The sequence below is a fragment of the Nannobrachium achirus genome (assembly GCF_963921795.1).
Source record: "Nannobrachium achirus genome assembly, chromosome: 9".
NCBI lineage: Eukaryota > Metazoa > Chordata > Actinopteri > Myctophiformes > Myctophidae > Nannobrachium > Nannobrachium achirus.
Window position 1 is genome coordinate 26784217 of NC_137818.1, and position 24426 is coordinate 26808642.

The 24426-nt window shown below is 45.9% G+C and overlaps 1 protein-coding gene across 1 annotated transcript; it reads right to left on the minus strand.

Annotated features, from left to right (window-relative positions):
* Positions 1–5457: 5457 nt before the first annotated feature.
* Positions 5458–20006, minus strand: pdpn (podoplanin). Its single transcript, XM_080733736.1, has 4 exons — positions 19612–20006; positions 10736–11212; positions 10162–10270; positions 5458–6870 (listed from the first exon to the last, which is right to left on the minus strand). Exons 1-4 carry the CDS (start codon positions 19673–19675, stop codon positions 6864–6866), a joined length of 657 nt encoding a protein of 218 aa, XP_080589862.1. The 5' UTR covers positions 19676–20006; the 3' UTR covers positions 5458–6863.
* Positions 20007–24426: the final 4420 nt, after the last annotated feature.

The following is a 24426-nucleotide window of genomic DNA, read 5'->3' on the forward strand; positions in this document are numbered from 1 at the left end:
GATTAAGTGTAAAGTGATGGATCTCTCATTTCCAAATTAAATTCTTAAGCTTCCTGAGTCGTTCTCTCGGTGCTGAATAGTTCTCTGTGCTGTGCCTTCCCCTGAATTTGAGCTCAGATAGTGCCGGGACTCTAAGGCAGTGGTTCTCAACCTGTGGGTCGTGGATCTACATGCTCACAACGCCTCGCGCTGCGAGGTGTTGTGAGCATGTAGATCGGCTATTTTCACAATGGAACCGTGTTATACATAAAATAATTTTACTGGGGGTCCCCAGTTCAGATATGATTATTTTGGGGGTCGCGACCAGAAAAGGTTGAGAACCACTGCTCTAAGGATGGCTGTGTCAGTAGGACGATTGGTTGGACCATGCACCCCTTTAGTTCCAAAAAAGATGAAGAACTATTGGCTGGATTTTGGTGATTTTTCTTTAGCTCCAGCCGTGCTGTGGGCCAATCTTCTCACTTGCACACATTGATACAGTATTTCAAAATCACAGCATAATTATTAGGCATTGGCAGACTTTTTGGTAACACTTCCCGTTCCTATGCATCCCATCTCTTATAATGCTTTCACTGTTATAATGCATTATACTGTGATTATAAGTCACTACACTATAAATAAACGTTTGGAGGAGACAAGATGAGACCTTTAACCCCAAGAACACCATATGTATCATTAAGCATGGTGGTAGTATTATGCTCTAGGTTTTTTTGCTGTGGAACTGATGCTTGGAATCATGAAGAAGGAGGATTACCTCTAAATTCCTCAGGAAAACCTAAAATCATCAGTTGGGTCTTGGGCACAATTGGGTGTTCCAACAGGGCAATGGCCCCAAACACACATCAAGAGTGGTAAATCAATGGCCAACATCAGGCTAGAATTAAAGTTTTAGAATGGCCCGCCTAAAGTCCTGACTTTGAACATGTGAACGTGCGTGCGTGCGTGCGTGCGTGCGTTGCCTGTGTGTGTGTGTGTGTACAGTATATGTGTGTGTGCTTGCAAGTGTGCATGTGTGCCGTGTGCGTGTGCGTATACAAGCAGTTGGCTGAGCCATTGCATGTGTGTGTGTGTGTGTGTGTGTGTGTGTGTGTGTGTGTGTGTGTGTGTGTGTGTGTGTGTGTGTACTGTATGTAATACCAATGGTTCATTTGCAGATATAATTTATAATCTATCTATAAATGCGACAAATCTCTGTCTGTCTGTCTGTTTGTTTGTTTGTAATCCGCGTATCTCGAGAACCGTTCGTCCCACCGGCTTCAGATTCGGCACGCGCGTTCCCCGCCGCCGCGCGGAGTGCAGTGCCGGGCCTCGACCCGACCCGACTCGCGGCTTTCCCGAAGCGGCGCGAAACGTTCGGAATCTCCTTATGCGGAGCTGATTGTTGACATCAGGCTGTTCCTGAGGAAATCGGCACAATCGCTGACTCATTGTGACATCACTTCATAAAAGGCTCTGACATCACGTACGCCAGGAGTCAACAAAAAATCTCTGTGAATGTGTATGTATGTATGTGAATCTCGAGAACCGTTCTTCCCACCGGCACGCGCGTTCTCCAGATATGGGCATAAAATGAATCCCCGAATGCGGAGCTGATGTCTGACATCAGAGTTTTCCGCAACCGGTACTGTGTGTGCAGAGATCTCCATATATGGGCATAAGGGGACAATGGCAAACAGATGGTCAAAACGGGTCCTATGACAACAGGTATATTGGATAAGGGGACAATGGCAAACAGATGGTCAAAACGGGTCCTATGACAACAGGTATATTGGGGTTTGCATTAAAGGGTGGGGACAAAGGCTAACAGAAGGCAAACAGATGGTCAAAACGGGTCCTATGACAACAGGTATATTGGGGTTTGCATTAAAGGGTGGGGACAAAGGCTAACAGATGGTCAAAACGGGTCCTATGACAACAGGTATATTGGGGTTTGCATTAAAGGGTGGGGCATTCATGGGGTCCGCTCCAAAAAAGAAAATAAAAGAGACAAAGACAAACATAAGACAAGCGACAAAGCGTGGGACTGGGAGGATGACTTGAATGATGCAGATTTAAGCAGGCTGTGTATTCTGCTTAAAGAAGAAACAAACAAAAAGCGACAGAGATCTCATATATGGGCATAAAATGGACGCAGATAAACAGATATCTCCATATACGGGCATAAAGGGACACAGACAGACAGATACAGAGATCTCCATATATGGGCATAAAATGGACGCAAATAGACAGATATCTCCATATATGGGCATATGGGCATAAAATGGACCCAGAACTATATCTGCAGTGATCTCCATATATGGACATAAAATGGACGCCGACAGACAGACAGATACAGATATCTCCATATATGGGCATAAATGGACACAGGCAGACAGATGGTCAAAACGGGTCCTATGACAACAGGTATAATGGGGTTTGCATTAAAGGGCGGGGCATTCATTCCCTATTTACATCGTTCCCGAGTTGGCCAGGTCGCCGACTAGACGCTGGGCCGCCCGAAGGGCGGCCCAGCTTCTAGTATTATAAAACATACATACCGGTAAACCACTTTAGCCCTATTTTATACCTTGGCTATTTGAAAATAGACGATCTACAAGCTCAACACGTAGATCTGCTTTTCACATTTTCAAATATTTTGTACTTCTACTTTTGGTACTTTATGTACATTTTGATGCCAACAATGTCATACTTTTTAATTCGTATTTTTTAATAAGTACATTTTAATTCTGGACTTTTACTATATTGCTATATTTACTATATTGCAGTATTGATACATTTACTTAAGTAAAATATGCGAGTACATTTTACACCACTGGCTGTATGTATATCTTTGACCCAGCATATTATGGCACATTTTCAAAAGAAATGAGTAAAATAACCAAATTTCATGATCAATACTGACATGGCATGAATGTTTCTTGTAATGTTTTTTGTGTATGCCATTTGTAAAGATACCGGTATGCCAGGGAACCCCATAAGAGAAGATTTTCTTTTAAGGCTCTAGCTGTGACTCCCAACCATTATAGAAGGACACCCAGTTTGACATACATTATAGACTACAGACCCCCATTTAATGGTATTTCTATCAATGTTAATTTAACTCTGGGAGTGTACAAATGGAACCAAATGGACCTGTCAGGGTTCTTTTGGTTCCATTTGTACACTCTCTGAGTTACATACCCATAAGTGTCCATTTGGCTCCTAACTATCATTTAGCTGGAGACCCCCTGGAACTCTCTCAAGGACCCCTAGGGTCCCCGGACCCCACTTTGAGAACCAACGCTCTAGCAGGCCTTGTAGAATAGTGTTGTTCAGTTACCTTAGTGTCCTCTACACTAGAGGAGCAGTGAGGAAGATGATTGTTGGTGGCTGGATGCCAAGACAGCTCAAGTTATGACCCAGGCACTGGTATTATTTCACATGTACTGTATGTTTACACGTGCAGATGTACACATGTACACTACACACACCACCACACATGCAAAGTATCTAATCTATCTCTGTGTCATGCATACTGTACACACACACACGTCACGCACGCATGCACGCACGCGCACACACACAAGATTACACAAGCACACATGTACAGTAACTCATGCTAAAGCCTGGCTGCACACAAAAAAGTTTATGAAAAAAGTGGTTTATGAGCATGGTAATTGAATCTTGTGTTATGGTGTATTACGGTATAGACTATAGAGTATGTTAATATGTTTTTGTTCAATTCATATCATTACCGAATTATCATTATTGGAGCATGACAGCATGTGTTTTATACTTTCTATGAATGTTTGTGTATACATCTGCAATTGTGTGTGTGTGCACACGTGCGTGTGTGTGTGTGTGTGTGTGTGTGTGTGTGTGTGTGTGTGTGTGTGTGTGGTGTGAGCTCGCACATGTGTGTGCGTGTGCGTGCATATGTGTTTATGCACATGTGTGCACAATCTAGAGGATGAGGACCACATTCTGTAGGCCCTGCCCTGGAAGTGACTCCTCCCTTTTGCAATGTACAGAATTTTGTGTAGCACCCTACTATGGGAGAGAGAGGGGGAAAGTCCCATCCTGAAGCAGAGAGCGGGAGGGAAAGAGAAACAGATTGAATGCGCCTGAGTCAGAAATGAAAGAGGAAGAGTGAAAGAGAGAGAGAAAGAAAGGGAGAGTGACAGAGCAAGGGAGTGAAATTGAAAGAGTGAGAAAGAGAGAGGGGGGTACGTGGGACAGTTGGGGAGGGGGGCTGCTGCTGCTTGCTGGCTAGCGGCTTCTCAGCCATGGCCCGTAGCTTCCCCATCTGCCCCTCTCAAAAGACTCCATTGTTCCCGGCAGTCTGAAGTGAGAGAGTGAGCTAAAGTGTGCTGTGAAGCCTGCCGGCGGGGCTGAGGCTGGGGGTACTGGGCGTTGGGCCGCTGCCTAAAACCACACGGAGGACTGGAGAGAGAGCCAGACACAGGGTATCTCTGTGCAACTCACGGCCCACTGTTGGAGCCTTGCCCTGGCTTAACAGCGCCTTATGAAAAACTCCACAACATGACATAAAAAACACACCTAACTGTCAAAAGGGCTCAACCGACCTAACGGTCCATGGCCCGTATCTTCCATTGCCATGCTCCCCTGGAGACCATATTTGGTGTTGTTTGTAAGAACAGGGAGGTGTATGTGTGTTTTTAATTTTATGCAATGCATGAATGAGCCAATCAGAGAGGGTAACTGGATGCTGCCCCTGTGAAAGGTGGGTAATGAGTGTGTGTTTTCACTTCACTTGGAGATTGAATTGAACTGTGAGGAGGTATTTGTCTACAGTAGGTATTGGTCTATTTACAGGTTAAGATAGAAGAGGATTGATAGAATATGGTGGTTTTTAACATAAATGTAATCGCTGACAATGGTGAAAACATAGTGATGTGTAACAAATCTAAAGACAACTCACAACAAGCAGATGTAATATTTTGTGGAGTGTTTTCACTTTTTTATTGAAACAGTATGAACAAAAACACTGCAATTAAATAAAATGTTTCAAACAAATCAGAGCAAAAAAAAAAAGAAAGCAAAAAATAAAAGAATTAAAGACCTAGAGTTGATAGTATGTGGCAAAAGCGGGGGGAGAGGGGAGGAAAACAAAACACACATCGTCGCAAACATTTGCAGTGTCTAAAGCCTATTCATTAAACATTACATCACTCATTCAGTGCACATATTAAACTGAGTTCATAAAGCAAGCGGAGCGAAGCAAAAGGCTGAATTATTTGTACACCCGTTAATGACCATGTATACAATTAGGAAAACAACAACAGAAACATATGGGCATTGCTGCCTAATACTGTGCACTCAAAACAAGTGCAATGTGAAATGTCTTCCTGTGCATGCGTTCTGGGGTGAGCCCAATGTCCAGACTGTGTGTGGTTAGTTGTTTTGGTACACTACCCTAACTATTAACAGAAGTACTATGAATATTACATTGTAAGGACAACGCCAGCACTATGCCAGCTAAAAACCACTACCTGTGTATAAATGTACTTATGGAACATGTTTGGGAGCGAGAGGAAACCAAATATTGTCGAAAGCTGTTCTTTTTGGAATGGGTGGCAGTTATACGTTTATATATATATATAAAAAAGGTACAGTCAATTCACATTAATGCACTTCAAAATGTCAAAATCCACCTAACTACCCAGGGAATACCAGAGACAGTGGCACAAACCCTTCTGCTAAATTTCACAGATATGTATTAGGTTTTTATATGGCAGTGTTAAAGCAGGCAGAATGTCACGTTACTCTCGCAAATGAGGGTGCCTTTTCTTTTCTTTTTTTCCCCCCTTCACCTTCAAGCCCCTCGCTAGCCCTCAGAGCACATGAGTGCTATGTTGGGACAACCTCTGCACACGGTGCTTCATACAGTTGGCCAACTTGTCAATTTTCTTGTCTTCTACAGAGGGACTTACTGGCTGCTGGGGTGTTTTTAAAAAGGTCTGTTGGCCATAGCCACACACCAAAAGGCTTGTTTGTGTGTACGGTGGGTTAAATGCTAGAATAATGCAACTGCAAACATGTGAGAATTCTGAGAAAGTCGTTAGCTGTAGACTATGCATAGTCCCTTTGTATGGTATATACATCCTATGGAATTCATAACATTCTCTCCTGCTACCTGTCCCGCCTCCATCTAATTTTTATGTTTTCATGATCATTTCCTTACATTTTGTACTTTTTTTTCATGTCCAGTTCCTTTTCACTGACTCAAATGCAATGCAATGAGTCAATGTGCATATCACTGCAAAAAAGAGAAACCTTGCATTTTATCTTTTTTCTAGCACAAGTCAGATAATCCCATACATACTGTTTTCTTTTTTCTTTTTTATGGATACGAAAGGCTGTGAAATTCTTCGAGGCATCCTGTGGCCATCTTGAATTGTTCTGTCCATGGGTTTATTGGCTGTCGGGTAAGGAGTCTGTGTAGTGGCCGAGAGGGGGAAGTAGGGGGGTGACAGAGTCCCTTTATATCAGTGACTCCAGCAGGGGTTTCAGAGAGGGGGTTGGGGGTACTGGAGGTAGCCACTTCTTCTCCACCTTTCACACAGACATAAACACACACACACACACACACACACACACGCGCGCGCACACGCGCGCACACACACACACGCACACACACACACACACACACACACACACACACACACACACACACACACACACACACACACACGCACACGCACAAACCTCCCACCCCCTCTTTTTGGCAACAGTCCAGAATCCTGGTTAGATTAGACTAGTGCTGGTAGCATGCTTGTTTAACGACAGGAAATGACATCACAGTTCAGTAGTTCAGAATTTCCAGAACTTGGAGCTTTCTTGCTTTTTCGCGGGCTTCTTCCTCAAGGGCTGTGGGATAGAATTAGGAGAAAGAGAACGGCAATTCAATAACAGGTACAGTCTGGAGAATGTCAGTAACTGATGTTTGAGGGAAGAAGGGAATAAACAAATTCTTAATCTTAAATAACTTGTTATCTAGAGTTATCTGTTTGTATACAATCAAAGTTAACTTCAAAGAGCTATTGTATTAACCACTTAAACCCTCTATACTTATTGACAGAAATCCACCAGGGGTCTATACTAGGCCCGACCCTTTTCCCATTTACACCAAATATCTTTGCCTACAATAGAAGATCTACAAGCTCACGACAACACATTGCAATGCAGTGCATTGTGAGCTTGTAGTCTAAAGATCGGCAATCTTTGCCGTTTGTGTGCGGCAGAATAGGGACGCTAGGGTTCGTGTGGTTAATGTGCTACTTATCTTAAAAAATGAAATAAAAAAAATGGGACATCCAAAAATGTAGTTTAATTTTGGGATTAAAAGGTCAAACATGTAGAGCAGTCAACAGTAGACATTGCCATTAGGCTTGGATAAAGACTATTGTGTTTAATAAGGGATAAGGTTGTTTTTTTTTTAATAAGGGAGACAACTCTTTTTTTAATTCTGGTTTACTGAATACATATTACCCCATTTGAGCGTAGCTTAAGTCAGCTCACAGCTGTAGGCGGTATGATCTGGTATAAACCTTAACGAAATAGACCAACAGTAGAAACACTCTTAGAATTAGTTCTAGGCGATAAACAAAAATGAAATATCCTAAGATGACAGCTTCAGTGTTGCTGCTCTGCTTTGAACCAACATTCATTCCCTCAGGCTGATGACACTGTCAGAGTATATACTAGTTGACTGGAGTTAAGTCACCCAGGGCTCTATACTCATGGGTGTCGCACCAAATTCTGGGCCCTGGGGACAAGGATGGATTCACCGTCGGCCCCCCTATGAATGTTCTTCATAGGGAGGGGAGGTTTTCAAGGCCCCCACACCTTGGGCCCTAGTAACTCAGTCCTACTACCCCCCCCCCCCCCCCCCCCCCTTTGTGACTCCCCACTAGATCTTGATCTTCTTGTATAGAGCCCTCTACATCAGAAATTGGCGATCCACAAGCTCACAGCAGTTGTGAGCTTGCAGTTCTGCTATTTCTGATGAATGATGCTGAATTGAAGCTAATTTATAGGCAAAATAGAGACACTTGTCAGACTGAACTGAATGGACAATGACATTTCATCATCAGGCCATGGGTTTGTGTGTCAGTCAAAGAAGCAGCAACCTACCAGCTCGTGTTTGCTTGTTTGTTTGTTTGTTTGTTTTTTCTTTTGCGACAGGCAGGTTGTGTTACGCTATTATGTCTGTGACACTGGACCACGGTAGTTGAGGGGTTAAAAGGATTAGCCAGGGAGAACAATGAAAAGGGCAAAATTACAGAAACCAAGATGCTCTCTCTTTTCGCAGGCTTTTTGTTCTTGGCAGACCTGTGACATAGAAAACGTTTCTCCGTTAGCATGACATGCTAGCATCCAGTAGCATTACAGCATTGAGCATTCTCAGGGGAGGTGGGTGTGGTACATGGAAATACAGTCGACTATTCCTTTACTCCCATGAGGGAGGGTCATCAGTGAAATGCACACGGCCCTGGAGACCAAGTATGGTCTAAAAACCCTTTCGCAGTTTGAGCTGGGTGAGAGAGTTCATCTTATCACAGTGAACAGCATTCTCTTCAACACCCATTACGTCACTGTTGCTGTTATTTCAGGTATTCCATCGTGGATATTTTCAAGGACTAAAGCCTGATTCATACTTTGTCGCAGGCCAGCCAGCGTCTCATGCCCGGAAATAGATCTACAAGCTTGCAATGCATTGCGAGTCTTGCGACACAACGCGTTGTGAGCTTGTAGATCGTCTATATTCGGCATGAGACGCAGGCCTGCAACAAAGTATCAATTCAGCATAAATGTCCATGCATGTTCACTCCATATCAAGAGGCAAGTCAGTGTCAGTGGTGTAAAGTAACCAAGTAGATTTACTTAAGTACTGTACTTAAGTACAATTTTGAGGTATTTGTACTTTACTTGAGTATTTCCAGTTTTCAGTACTTTTACTTTTACTCCACTACATCTCAGATCCAAATATTGTACTTTTACTCCACTACAATTATTTGAAAACTTTAGTTACTAGTTACTTTGCAGATATAAATGATTATTAGAAAACATACATTAATCCACTTTAACCCTATTTTCTACCTAGGCTATTTGAAAATAGCCGATCTACTTGTAGATCTGCTATTTTCAAACATTTAGTACTTTTACTTTTCGTACTTTAAGTACATTTTGATGACAATACTTTTGTACTTTTGCTCAAGTACATTTTGAATTCCAGACTTTTACTTGTAAGGGTGCGTTCATACCAAAATACCTATGAGAGTGGAATCCGCGTTCCGCCAATGCATTTCAATGAGAAGGGAGCGTTTTTTGCAGAAATCCTCTGCTGGCATGAAACCGCTTCACTCTCATTGAAATGCATCAGCGGAACGCGGATTCCACTCTCATAGGTACTTTGGTGTGAGGGCACCCTAACAGAGTATTATTATATTGCAATATTGATACTTTGACTTAAATACAAAAATGTAGTACTTTTTACACCACTGGTCAGTGGTAATCACTGAATGTTAATTTAACTCTGAGTGAAAGCATGCTTACATGCAAAGATGAATGTAGTCAAAAATTCAGTGCATTTCAATTACATCTTTCACTTCTGTCACTTCAGTAAGTATATGTCATGTTTTACATTTCCACATTTGAAGGTAATTAGCAGAATTTCAGGAGCAGGACCACGCCTCAATCACGTTACTTGCATTCTCTGGCACGATGGTGTCAAATGAGAAAATAGCAGACCTATAAGCTCACAACACGGTGCTTCAGCGACCCGTTGTGAGCTTGCAGGTCTGCTATTTTTGATGCGCGACACCTTTGTGCGACGAACTACAAATCCGGATTTACCCTCTCTCGTTCTCGCATTCAACACCCTTCCCTTCCACACTACGTACTCTGCCAGTTTCTCTCTACTCTGTGCTCTTCGTAGGGCCCTGAGGGGGTAGCTTCCATACAACACGTCAGCAATCAAGTCTCACACTTCATTCGTTTGGTTTTGTTTGCTTTGTTTCGTTCAATAAATCTGCTAAACACATCTTGATTGATGGTGTGGTCCTTGCTCACGAAATGTTTGTGTACTGTAGCTGTGTGTTTGTATAGCATGTGTGTGCGTGTGTGCATGTGTGCGTGAGAAGAAGGTGAGGTACTTACGAGTATTTGCCCATCCTCCTCACCAAGGCGACCACCACAGCAATGACAATAACTACTGCCACCAATGCACCGATGACAATCCCCACTACCTGACCGGAACTTGTACCCTCTGTGGAACAGAAAGGACACTCAGTTATGAGCTATTTTTAATAATGAAAACTAACTCCTTGATATGGCCTGAGCAAAAGTGTCCATTTAAGTGTAAGGGTGTAAAAAAGGCATTTACATTTACCACACAGGAGTGTACAGTGTATCTGCTTGTCAAAGGTGACAGTATATCTTTCTTAACCAACCCTAGAGTATATTATGTACTTTGTTGACTGGAGTTCCACAGGGATCGATACTAGGTACAGCTCCTTTCTCCCTATACCCCAAAACTCTTTGCTGAAAATAGTCATTCTGCAAACGCGATGCCTTGTGAGCACTATTTTCCCTGAATGGTCATCCCAGAATAGGGATGCTAGGGTCCATGAGGTTTGCATTATTTGAATGAATAGATAAAATAGCAAAATATCTCAAGCATAATCAAACCCCAATTCAACTTGTCAATGCCAACATCCCACACATCTCTCACCCTCTGCGCCCTCTTCAACCACCACCGCATTGTCTGTCTCCAGGGCTTCTGTTTCCTCAGGCTGTTCGGGGCCGACAACGACCTCGGGCTCGCCCTCGCCCTCTGCCTCAGCGTCCACAGCGGGAGCTGCAGGAGCCTCGGTCGCCACTGCGGCAGGCTCTGTGGCGACGGGCTCAACCTCGGCGGGCGCCGCCGGTGCCTCGGTAGCCACGGCCGGGGCCTCTGTCTCCGCGGGGACGTCCTCTGGAACGGCCTCGGCCTCAACGACGGCGGCTTCGGTGGCCACGGGCTCCTCCACTGCCGGGGCTTCCGTCACCACTTCTTCTGCGGCGGCTGGCTCGGGTTCGGGCGCGGCCTCGGGCGCACCGGTGACGACAGCCTCCTCCTCTACCGCCATGGCCTCTGTGACAGGGGCCACCTCAACCTCAGCAGCATCTGTGGCCACTCCTCCGAGCTCCTCAGGGAGCGCTGTGGGGCCTGTGGAGGAGGAAAGGTGTACAGTAGATACTGGAGGTTAATTCACGGGTAGACGAAGGATGGATGGATGGAAGAGCAGATAGACCACGATGGTTGAATTAGTGCATACGTATATGGATGTATAATATATGGATAATAGATACACAGACAGGAACATAGGGAAGATAGAAATAGATAGATTTAAAGCCAGATTGGCAGGTAATTATTCACATTCCTAAATGTCGTCATGCTTCTCTCTCTCCCTCTCATGACCCTCTTTGCTCCCCATGTCATCTATCCTCTCCTCTCTTTCTGTTCCTCCTCTCTTCCTCCCTTCGTGGCTCCGTGGCAGAAGTGACGGCATGGCTACCACGCCCCGTGACTGAATAAACGCACATCCTCCGTTCAACCGTCCACTCCCCCCCCCACCCACTCCTCCACCCAGCTCCTCCATCCTGCCGTTAAGGCTCCATGTCCGCTCACATGCCACATCCTCTGCCTCATTTCCTGTATGGAGGCCCTGCCATGGCAGTTACTTACTGGATGATGGGAGTGCGCGCAGGAAGGCATGGCAGTCATCATGATTTAAGAAAGAGGAAGAGAATGTGTTAAAGTATGTAGCCTTGTGTGGTGGAGAAGCTTGGTGGCTGGGCTGATTGTGTGAGAAACCCAACAACCCTAACAATCAGCGATCTCTTTAACAATCCAAGGAAGGAAAGATCCTCCTCTCAGGGGAGTTTGTTGACACTCTCTAGAAAAAACACCTTGAAGAATGTCAGTCATGGCCTTTCAAAGCCTGCGAGGCAATTTTAACTACAGTTGAGCATTTACTTTTTGTCTTAATTGCCGGCGATAACTTAAGGTTATGCATTCTGGCTACATTTAAACACAGGTTTGTTAGCTTAGGAGACTGCTTGCTAGTCTGTCACTTCAACAGTATGAGGACATGTATTTATCCCTGTGTCTTTCATCAAGTCTTGGTCTACGAAGGGCCCGAGTTAAACCTAATTATTTCCCTTCCAATAACCAAGCCCTATCTCCCAACATTCAACATTCTCCTAGCCACAACTGAAAGCTTAGCCTGGACAGCGCTCCTCCGAAATTGAGGAGGTAGATTTCAGTGTGGCACCAAAATTATGGCCTACGGTTAACTTTCCACTGGCAAGATGTTGGCCTGAAATCTCTTCTTTTCTCCCCGAAAGAAAAGCCCTCTCTGGCCTTCAAGTTTGCTGCCTCCTCAGAACCTCTCCCACTGCTGGCACCAGAAATGAGTGCTCTTCTAAACTTAGCGAGTGACATCATGCTCCCTCCATCCCAATTTTGTCCAATTGTTCGGGAATACTTGCAATAATATAAGAATACTTCACAAGAGTAAAAATAACTCTTGAATGTCTTGGCTTGTCTGACGACCAGTGCTGTTGTAAGCCGGGCCTGTTCATTAGCAACAGGCGGTGGTAAATATAACAAAACATTTGTTCTGCCTCCCTGCAGCAAGAGCAGTGAAGGGGCTTTTTTTTGGAGTCTCTCTCGGACCCCGGCCTTGTTTGTCTGGAATGTCTGCGTGCGGCGATAAAGCGCTCCCAGCTTCAGTGAGAATGGCCTTGCCATGTGTATTCATGTCCGCCACCCGCACCCCCCCTCCCTCCCCCAGCTTTGTGCATGCGGCCTCCGCTAACAATTGCTGTATTATGTCTGCAGCACCCACAATTAGCTCTAAGTAGTATTTCCTTCCCACTGTGCTGGGCGGCCCAAGCTAATACAGCTGCAGCCATGAGTAAGAGTCAGGATCGCTGCCCACTGTCTCTGCCTCCCTCTCGCTCCCTCGTTCTTTTCTCTACCACTCTCTCTCTCTCTCTCTCCCTCCCTCTCTCTCTCTCCCTCGCTCGCTTTCATCTTTTCTTTGTGTCCCCACTTTCTACTCTATGTACTCCTTCCTTTAATAATCCATGTCTCCTCTCCCTTAGTTCTCGTCTCTGACCCTGCCACTCCCTAGGGATCGGCCTGTTGCTTGCCTGTTGAAGCCTGGAGAAAGCTGCATCCCTCTGGGAGCGAGAGAGAGGGGGGACGTTGTATTTTTTACTTGTTTTTGTTTCTATTCCCAAACGCTAATTACTTACACATAGACATGCAGTCTCCACTGTCCAAGCACTGACACGCACGCACGCACGAACGCGCGCACGACATGCACGTACGCTCGAGCGCACGCACGCAACAGGGAATGGGATTCCGAAATGATTATATTTCAACCTTTAACTGATCACAATTGATGATCTTTAACCGAAAACGCCTCCAGCGCTCATGGTGTGAAAGCAGATTGTGAAGTCAAGAGGAGGGTCGAGGCAGCGGGGTCTGAGTGAAAGGGAGAGAGAGGGAGGTGGAGAGGAGCTGTGAAGGAACAGCATGTTTCTAAAACCCGAGCAACAGCGAGCCGGATGGCTTCGACCCTCGTCCCTTCCGCTATCTGACTTATATTCTGTCTCCTTGTTCTGGGGGAACACAGGCCCTGCTCTGTCTCTGATTTAGTGTCTCAGGCTATTCTCCGCTCACACAGCAGATGTGTGTGTGTGCGTATACAGTATGTGTGCCTGTGTGTGCGTTCGTGTGAGTGCCCGGCCCCGCGTGCTAAGTGGTCAAAAACGTACACAATGTACGCGAGTTAGTATGCGCACATGTACACCACGTGGGGTTAGCATGTGGGTGTGTGCGCGGCCGTGAGAAGGGGGGGGGGGGGGACACGTGATTTTATGCTCGTAGATCAACCGTTTGGCTCAGTAGCACTCCCGCTGGGCTTTATATACGCGTCTGTCGGGATCACATAATACTGACTGCTACAAGTAGGAATAATTAGAAGGCACGGAGGGGCAAAAGAACAGGATGAAATGAGAAGACGAGAGGAGATGAAAAGATAAAAGGAGGAACTGCATTTGTGAGGCAACTTTTCTTGACAGAGCTGCTTTCGAAAAAAACAATAGAAATACAAAACAGACTGCATAAAACCAACCAAGATGAATCAAATATGGAAAATGTTTGTAACGAGTCCGACACACAACCCTGTCTGTAAAGAAAATGCTTTTTTTAAGACGTAACGTAAAAGGTGACACCGATTGTGACCCAGCACGACTCTGGCTCCAAAACTCCCCTTAAACAAGCTCCTTATGGGGGCACTGAGGGGCTAGGGGTGGGGGGGGACAGGAACTGTAAAAGAGGCATTGCAGGCAGACAAAAGGGCGAGTGAAAAAAGGGAGAGAAGGGAGAGGAGAGAGAGCACGGCAAATGGCAGTGAAGCCTGACTCAAAGCCTCCAGTTTTACCTAGTTGTGTGCCGGTGTCGTGCCCAGTAAAATAGCAGATCTACAAGCTCACAACGTGTCACGAATGTGACGCGTTGTGAGCTTGTAGATCTGCTATTTACGCCATCATGCAAACACCGGCGTGCAACTAAGTATAAATCAGAGAGGGTGGAGGCTCCCAGATCCCAGAACCTGCCAGGGTGGAGAGAAGGAGGGAAAGTGAGAGAGAGACAAGAGAGATAAGCAGAGAGAGAGACACACACACACACACACACACACACACGCACACGCACACGCACACACACACACACACACACACACACACACACACACACACACACACACACACACACACACAGAGGGGGAGTGTGTTAGAGAGATATACAATGTGAGACAGAGGAGCAGGGAGTAGCAACACACATCCATCACCTGCACAATCAGCTGTCACTGAGGCACCCTGTGTGTGTGTGTGTGTGTGTGTGTGTGTGTGCGTGTGTGCGCATGTGTTTATGCATACATACGGCATGTCTGTATATGTGCACGTGTGTAACAGACATGCGTGCCTGCTGTGTGTGTATTGTGTAGGTGTTTGTGTTGAGTTTCTATACACAGTGTTGTGGATGTGTGTGCGTGTGCGTGCGTGCGTGCGTGCGTGCGTGCGTGTGTGGCTGCACAACAAAACTACTTTGAGAGTGTAAAAACTCACACTCTGAATTTGACCGTGCGCACTCATGGCACTAATGTGAGTATCACGTGCACATTTACACACACACAAAGAACTGCATGTGTGTGTGTGAGCGGTACTTATTCGCCAGGTTGTCCAGTGTTGACAGGAAAGGGTCCATCTGCACATACCATGGAGGGAGTGTGCGTGCGTTTGTATATGTGTGTGTGTGTGTGTGTGTGTGTGTGTGTGTGTGTGTGTGTGTGTGTGTCTGTGTGTGTGTGTGCACGTCGTCCACCCTTGGAGCCCAAGAATGTTTTCCCAGTGCAGAGGGAGGGAAACATCCGAGTGAGAGATGGACGCCCTGCCCATCTCAGTGCACTATGGCACGGTACGGCACGGCACAGCCCGGCCTGACCTCCCCCACTCGCAGGGCCGGAGGAGTCTGCCTGCCTGCCTGCCTGCTGTGGAGACTTTGGGGCGCGCCGCGCCTCGCACACACACCGAACAACACTTGGGAGTTTTTTGCGTAGGAGAAGTCCAAAGAGATAGGGGCCTGAGTGGAATATTCTCAGCGTTGCCCCTTATCACAGACAGCGCACAAAGGGCCTGTTCCACAGCAGCCGTACATACATACCCTGCTCTCCGTGGCGTAACGGAGATACAGGGACATTAAGCATTCCCCATCTGGTCTCTATCACTGGGGGGCTGGAGTTGGCACCAGGCCCATATCAAACAATAGATCCGAGTGGACTTTGAATAGCGGGCCGGGGGGGGGGGGGCTCTTGATTTCTACACTTGACTTCTGAATTTGAACCAAACAGAAGAGCAACGATGCGGAATGAATCTCAACAACTGAACAGATAACTTTGATCCTGGCCGGTGCCGATGCTGGCCTCGTTTAGATGCGATAAACTATCTACAACACAGCCAAATATTCTCTACAACACAGCACCCTGTGCATTACAGAGAAACATGGCTGGTCTCTGGCAGTATGTCGAGACTCACTCCTAACGTAAATACTTTCCAATCTCGAGGAGCTACAAGCTCCGACTCCCACGTCATAAAACACCTTCCTGGTTGTGTAAGCCTCCCTAAGTCAGCGACTCTGCTTTAGTTCGTTTCTATCCCCCCCTCTACTTTTCTATCCCCCCTCCATGTCTCACCCCGTGGCATGCGTAGGTGCTAGAGACGTGAGACATTCGTGTTGGGACTGACAGAGGACGGAGATGCACACACACCCCTCTCTGTGGAGGGGGGGGGGGGGGGGAACTCAGGGGGACCATGCAGTGCCTGGATACTTCGGGTCAGAACTCCATGCTGTTGAAGTGCCACTTCTTGTGTAATGGAGAGCGATTGAATTAGACTCTTGTCAAGTTTCTACCTTCACTAAAAGAAAAAACACTACTACTACTACTACTACAGCCCCTCTACAGTCTCTCCTGGGCTATGGGGGTGCGCGCGTACACACGCACGCACACAGAGCTCACTCCCAGCTAAAATGGCCTCCGCCTCCTCCCTTGTAAACAGATGTTCTTTCTCCTCCTCGCGGAAAATATTCAGAGGTATGACTGAGCGTTTTTTTTTATGTTTACTTCTTTTTTTGGGGATGGGGGGGGGGGGGCAGCAGTCTTTCAAAATGAGACCTTGTGGGTGACGTGAGAAGTGCGCTCATATACCTCACGGCCCCTCCCTGAACAGCGGGGTAAAGCCGCTTCGACGGCATGTGGCTCATATTTGGAGCATGAGCGCAACATCTGAGTCATTTTTACAAGTGGGTACGGACAGAGGGCATTGACCTCTCCCTCGCGGCGGACAGATGTGCCTGGGAGGGGGGCGTTGCGAGGAAGGGGAGGGGAGGGGAGGAGGGCAGACAAAACTCATTACGAGGTACAGAGGCTGGGCCCAGACTAGAGCTGCTGGGGTTGGGGGGTTCAAAGGATGCATGCGGGGACCCGGAGAGTTAAGTGGGCAGAGAGGGTAAAGAGACACTGAACAGGACACTTTGTGGGGAACGCTTAATAAAAGACAATCTTCACTATACACTCCGCCGTCTTTTAAAGCGATATCGTTTCAAAAAAGAGAGTCGAAGGTTCCGGGTGAAAAGTAAAACAAAGCTTTCTGATTTCTGATTTTCTTTGGAAAGTTACGGTTTTAGTCTTTTCAATTCATGAGCAGTTCTCTTTGGAAAAGAGAGTGTGTGTGTGTGCGTGCGCATGGACGGGGGGTGGGGGCTCATCTCTGGCCAGTAAAGGTTGCTGCTTAAAAATAGAGCCAGCCTATATCACCCCCCCCCCCCCCCCCTTCTCTCTCTTCATCCTCCATGTTCCCTGGGACTGCACTCTATCTACACTGTACATAATAAGTTGTGAGATAGAAGGGAGAGAGATGGATGATGGTGTGTGTGTGTGTGTGTGTGTGTGTGTGTGTGTGTGTGTGTGTGTGTGTGTGTGTGTGTGTACTACTGATTATAAACAAGTACTTAAGACGAGAAATAGACAATGCTAGGACCATTTTCCTGGTCCTTGCAACTAAAAACATGGTTTATAAGGTTAATAATGTGGGGTGAATGTGATATAGGCTTAAAATGAGGAAAAGATAAGAAAGTTGGGCTCAGGGTTAGGATTAGGCATTTCGTCACTGTTGGGCAAAAACCTCGTATCTCCCAAGTTTAAAATGTGTTTGTTTTTTCGCGAAGTAAAGCTCTGCTTCATCAGTCAAGGCCGTCGCACAAAAGTAGTGAAAACAGCAGATCTACAAGCACACAACGCCTCGCACCGCAAGGTGTGGTGTGCTTGTAGATCGGCTGTTTTCACTAGCTTAGTACATTTTTTTAAATGATAAAAACTGTTTTGGACATACAATGTTACCCGACAACGACGATTTAAAGGTTAGCTTTAGGGACTGGGGTCAGAGATATGCCTGATTTACACTTCATCTCCAAGCTCACAGACAGTTGTCTGTGGGTGTGTGTGTGTGTGTGGGCATGTGTTCGTGAGGGTGTGGGGCTTGTTATGAGGTGGTAAAGCTTGATACCCCGCCAAAGATGGGTACTGTACGTGCAGAGGGGCGTCTAACAGCATGACAGAGGGTGGGGCACACGTACCAAGTGTTCTCTCTCTCTCTCTGTGTGTCCCGTCCATATGACCCTCTTAAATATAGAGCCTCTCTCTCTATTAATACACACACGCAATTTAACCAGCCCTGCCCTGTGCTGCTGGTGCTGCTGTACTGGAGTGTGCTGCACTCATATGCTTCAGACCCCATACCCCCCTCCTTCTGCTTCCACTGGGGCAACACTATAAACCAGCAAGTAAGAAAGAAAGAAAGAAACAAGAAACAAAGAAAGACAGCCAGAGAGAGAGAGAGAGAGAGAGAGAGAGAGAGAGAGAGAGAGAGAGAGAGTTGGAGACAAAAGAGTGTAGAAATGTAAAGGAATACAGAAAAGAGAGAAACAGAGAAACAGACACAGACAGACAGACAGACAGACAGACAGACAGACAGACAGACAGACAGACAGACAGACAGACAGACAGACAGAATTCTGAGGGGTGGGGGCTGTGATGGTAAATTGAGAGGGGGAGTAGGGTGGTGTAATAAACATGTACGGTGTAAATTTCAGTGTAGCCCCCTCACACCTCGATCCTTCCCCTTCCAGTGTAAGGGCACCACTGTTTTGGGAGCTTTCCAAAAAGGATATTCCTTCCTCCTTCCCGACCGGTGCCAAGAATCCATGTTGAAATGCTGCACGAGGCGGCAGCGAGCACGCAGAGCTCTCACACATTACATCACATCACATCACATTCAGCCTGGTGTCTGAATCAAACCTTGTTTCCTCCCTCTCTCTCTCTCTCTCTTCAGGGGTACAGGGGACAGTGAGAAAGAGAAAAAGAAAGACAAAAGTGGGGGAGAGGGGGGGGTGAGGGGGATAGAGGAGGAGGGGGCTTGGCTATAACTGTTAGAATCGACACAGACTATCCAGCCCCCTCTCTTTATTGAATTAACACCCTCAGCCAACGCGTTGCTTTTCCATCCCCGGGCCGAGCCAAAAACCCATTCACCGCTAAGTGGAACATATGGGTATAGACTGACTGCCAGTAATTCTCGAGAAAGAGGCAGTTATCACAAGAGCTTAAAAATGCATTAAATACCTTACTTAAGAGGAATAAAACAAACATTTAAAAAAAAATAACAAATTTCCCTATAAGACAGACAATAAACAAATAACAAACACCCCCCGAAAAGGCTTCCATTTACCCAAGAGGGTGTGTGAGCCAGACAAAGAGTGAGTTACTGTTAGAGGAGAGGTGTGGTGAGAGAACGCGTGCGCCTGGTCTGGAGAGCAGTCTGGACAGATGGAAAGAGAGGGAGAGAGAGAGAGAGACACACACACACACACAGACAGACAGACAGACAGACTGAGGGGACACAGTGTGCTAGCAGTGGGACAAGGAAGTCAGGACTTACTTGCATGTGTGAAAGCACAGAAAGAGCCGGCCAGGGCCACCAGGAACAGGAGCTGAACTTTCATCTTCGATGACAACTTAAGACCTCTCTCCTCTGCTCACGATGTACGGCCGCACAACCCTCGTTCAGGGGGCAAAGAGCAAGACACTGGAGAGCCCTCGCACACTCGCGCCACACACACGCACACACGCTCACAGACACACACACACGCAGGCCTCTCCAGAGGGTACGGGCGCGGAGATCAAAAAGGTCAAAAAGATTTAAAAACGTAAGGATTCTTCAGAGAGAAGAAAGTTGGAAATGAGAGAGAGAATGAGAGAGGAAAAGAGAGAGCTGGAGGTCCTCGTGGCTTTGGTTGTGGAAAATGAACAAAGGGATAGAGAGGCAGGGGCCACAGGCGCTAGTCCTGGAGAGGAGGAGAGAGAGAGAGAGGGAAAAGAGCACTGAGAGAAGGATGTCGACAGGACAGGAGACGAGAGGAGCTCTCTGGCCGTTTTGAGGAACTGGAGAGAGAGAGGGACTGGCACGCAGTGGGAGAGAGAGGGAGAGAGAGAGAGAGAGAGAGAGAGAGAGAGACACACTGAGCTGGGAATGGAGGAGGGGTGGTGGTATGGGTGGGGTGTGGGTCAGGTTGGGGGGTATGAGGGTGGGGGGGGGGGGGGGGGGGGGGGGGCTGGGCAGCAGTGGTAAGGTGGTCTCAGCGTCTGCTGGTCCAGCCTCCTGTGCCTTGAACGGGCCAGTCCCTGTGTGAGACATGCTCGCTCGGTGCACGACCAGCCCTCCCTTTTGCAAGCCCTGCAATCTCGGTTGCACCCCAACACCCGCCGCCACCACACACACACCACACACACCACACACACACACGCACAGTCATATAAATAAATAGACCGCCAATATATTTATCCAGACAAGGCAGTTACCTCAAAACATGGATACCTTACACAAATTAGCGACTTAAAACAATAAACATTATGTAGGGCCTAGTAAATTAATGGGGAAAGGAAGCGTAAACAATGTTTGGAGTCTTCCGACAATACAATAAATCACACACAATGAGAGCTGCCAGAGTGACTGCAATACAACGGCACTGCATTTCGCTTCCAACAGACGTTACTCAACGAGTGCTTCAAGCATTAAAGCTGCTTCCTTTAAATCAATCTCAAGGCTAATAACGAAGGCAAACAGCCCGGATTCTACGGGAATCAGTATGAATGAAAGGAGTGGTCGCTACTTCAATCCACAGTGCCACTTCAGGGCCCCCGTTAACGCGCTCATCTTGGGCTTGCTGTAAAGACTAAACACTGGAGTAAATATGTGGGGGACAGGCATCAACCAGAGGGGCTTTTGAACGGGCTACCCCAATGAAAAGGTGCCTTAAATACAGTTAGAACATTGTGTGACTTTCACACAGGCAAGCATGGTGGTCGGCACAGTTTACATCTGAGGAAACGCAAACACGCCGTTGCCTGGCGCTAGGCTGACACCTGTTGGACAACAAGCTATGAGGGCCAAAACAGAGTCTCTCTCTCTTTCTCTTAGCTCTTTCCCCTTGGTGTTGTCCAGGAATTGTTTCTTACATAATCATTTCTCTAGACTACTGTACATCACAGGAAGTTTTGTTTGGGCTCTGTGGTGTGTGGGCTCTGTGTTGGTAATCTAGGAACGGATGCAAATTGCTGCAGCAGCTTTCAGCTGTTGACTTTACTCTGGACAGCAGCTCCAGCTAAAATGCAATTTGGCAATAGTGAGATAAATGTTTTGGTCCAGAGTCAGAGGTTCTCTGGTCTAATGTAAATCTGAGGACTGCGTAAAACCGTTACATGTTAGTCACAGACTCAGAGCGGATTTAATCGCTAGGAGATGGCAGCAATAGCATCCAGTAGCACAGCAACATCTGCTGCAGCACAGGGATGTGCAGAGAATGTTAAAGAGGCAGGGGCTGACATTTCTAAAGGGGCATTTTGGTGAAAATAGCAGACCTCCAAGCTCACAACGCATCGCAGCGATGCGTTGTGAGCTGGAGGTCGGCTATTTTCGGTGCTTGATACCGTACACTGAACTAACCGTTATCAAGTCAATACTGGAGATGTGCCTTACGGCATTTGGATTTTTACACAGACTGGGCAATTCTTTCAACACAAGATGCTGCATTCAAGTTCAGGAGAGTTTGGACATGGCAATTCACTTGAATGCTGCCTTAAGGTATGGCATGGAAAGGGGGCATTTGCATTTCTTTCACCATAGTGAAAACTGCATTCATGGTCTGGAGAGGGCACTTTTTACAGACGGATAAAAGGCCAGGGGCTCAAGCCCCCTTTGATGTCTATGTGTGCACTGCTGCAGCATCATTACAAGGCAGTTCGTAGAAGCATGCCAGCGTGCATGCAATGAAATAAGGACAACAAATTCGCAGTGAGTGCAGTAAAAATGGTCAATGACATTTTAATAAACACTGAAACATATTTTAACCGTCGAACCGCCGAACACAGAATATTCATGACACACAAAAAGCCAATGCATTTTCTTTTAAATCACCTATTTACAATATACGTAAGGTATGTACAGATTGCGTCTTTTAAGGGACGGAGATAACAAAATACTTTCTCTTCCTTTGCTTTAATTTTTTAAACCAGTCTTTGTTTTTCAAGGGCAAAGGGAGGGAGTACACACTGTTATTTACAAGGACAACACAACAAACAAACATACAAGATATAGATATGCTGGTCACCCATATACAGCATTGAATGGCAATAGCAATGAACTGCTTTTTTCTCTTTAATGAAATGTGATCTCTTTTTTTCAAGCCAAAGAGCACTGTCAGGTCCCATATTTCATTGTCATTGTCATTATAGCCAGTAACCCATTTGTTTCATTCAGATTTTTTTTCTTTTTTTTTTTTCAATGGTGGAACTGTATGCTGAAGGAAATCATGTAAGACTATACACACTTGTACACACAGACAAACTAAAGGATCACAGTAAAAAAAAAAGAAACAAAAAAGAAAAGAAAATTTGCTTTTGACATTTTTATTTTTGCTCTCACTGGAAGATTTTTTTTATTTAATTTTTTTTGAAAACGTCTTTTGAAAAACATTAACAGACTCTTTTCTCTGCAAGATGCTACCAAACTCGGTATTGTGCAAAGATTGCTTTGCCTCCCCTATCCAACATGAGGCTTTTTCTTTTTTAAATCATGACCAACATTCCGTTCCGTACCTGGCCTGGAACTCATTTCCATTCCAATTATGCATGGCACTGCACCACTATCGAACCCCGGAAAAAAACTCAATTAAACCTGTTAATGACAATACAATTATAATCCTCGACAAAGCCCATGTCTAGCCTCGTCTAATCCACTCATCTCCTCTGCTTCATATCTTAAAATGTCTGTCACATGAGCTACTGAATAAAGAACATTTCCACAGTATAATGGATCGTTTAGCTTATATGGTGCCACTTGGGAGTCTTTCGTTTGTGGCACAATCTTTAACTCACAGTCAAACCTAATTTATAATAAAAAAACAAAAACAGATTTTCGGTGAGTGACAATGTCGTGGGACAAAGTATAAATGAGGCTTTACTGAGACTAGCGGACAGGTACTGGACAGCATCTTCAGCTTCACACACATAGTTGCACGGAAGAATAGTTGCTCGGATATGGCAGATGAAAGCAAGACCCTGAGAATATGGCACCATGGATACTGGCAGGGCTGTTCCTTCAAACACACAAATAACCACATTGACGCAGCAACATCTGGAGACCCTTAAAAACATTAGTAAAGAAATTTGGAAAGAGAGGGTGGATGAGGCGTACTTTGCATTTTGGTGTTCTCTCTCACCACCACAGAAGTGCTGATGGCTTTCGAGACAAAGCCTCTCAACACTGGCAGATATGTTCGCAGTACAAGCAATTAAGCAAGATGGCCATGAAATTACCTAAAAGAAAGGCAAAATAATGAAGTGTAGCAGTGTTTTTTGGCAAGGAAGCGCTGCTTCCAAAACACAGTGATTGTTTGAAAGACATTAAGCCATGATAGCATGTCTCTTTTCTAAACGTATGCAGTTACATCGTCCTCCACAAGGTGGCGTTCCTCTGCTGTCATAGGGTCTGACAGAGCAGTTCTCTTTATTCCTGTCTAATTCAAAAGAAAATCCTCCCCACAACTGATATCAATAAAACTAACATCCACATAGATGCCAAATATCACTGAAAACATGTAATTAAAAAAATAAACCAATAAAAGAAGGAAAGTGCATAACTGTATTTGCTAATACTGCACTGCTGATACGTGTCTTTGTGTGTGTGTGTGTGTGTGTGTGTGTGTGTGTGTGTGTGTGTGTGTGTGTGTGTGTGTGTGTGTGTGTGTGTGTGTGTGTGTGTGTGTGTGTGTGTGCGTGCGTGTGTGTGTGTTGGGGGTGTGCGTGCGTGGGTGGGTGCGTGTGCATGTGTGTGTTTGTGTGTGCGTGCGTGCACGCGGCCGTGTGCCAAGGGTACAATTTCAATTGCTATTAAGTCAGGTTTGCAGAAACTACACCGTAAAATCCTCAAGTGTTAATGAATCCATTTGTAGCTCAGAGAATGTACAACACTCTGATTTTAAAGTGTATGTATTTTCAGGGGTGACGTTCCGAAACACGTTTGGAAACGCGTGGCTCTCAGCTACGCATAAAGCCTGATTTAAACTTAGCCGCACAGGGTGTTGTGCACTGGAAATAGCCACTCTGCAAGTTCACTTGAGCTTGCGGGTGAGCAATGTTTAGTGCGTGACACCGGCGCCCAGCCACGTATGAATCAGGCATGACAGAAAATAACTTC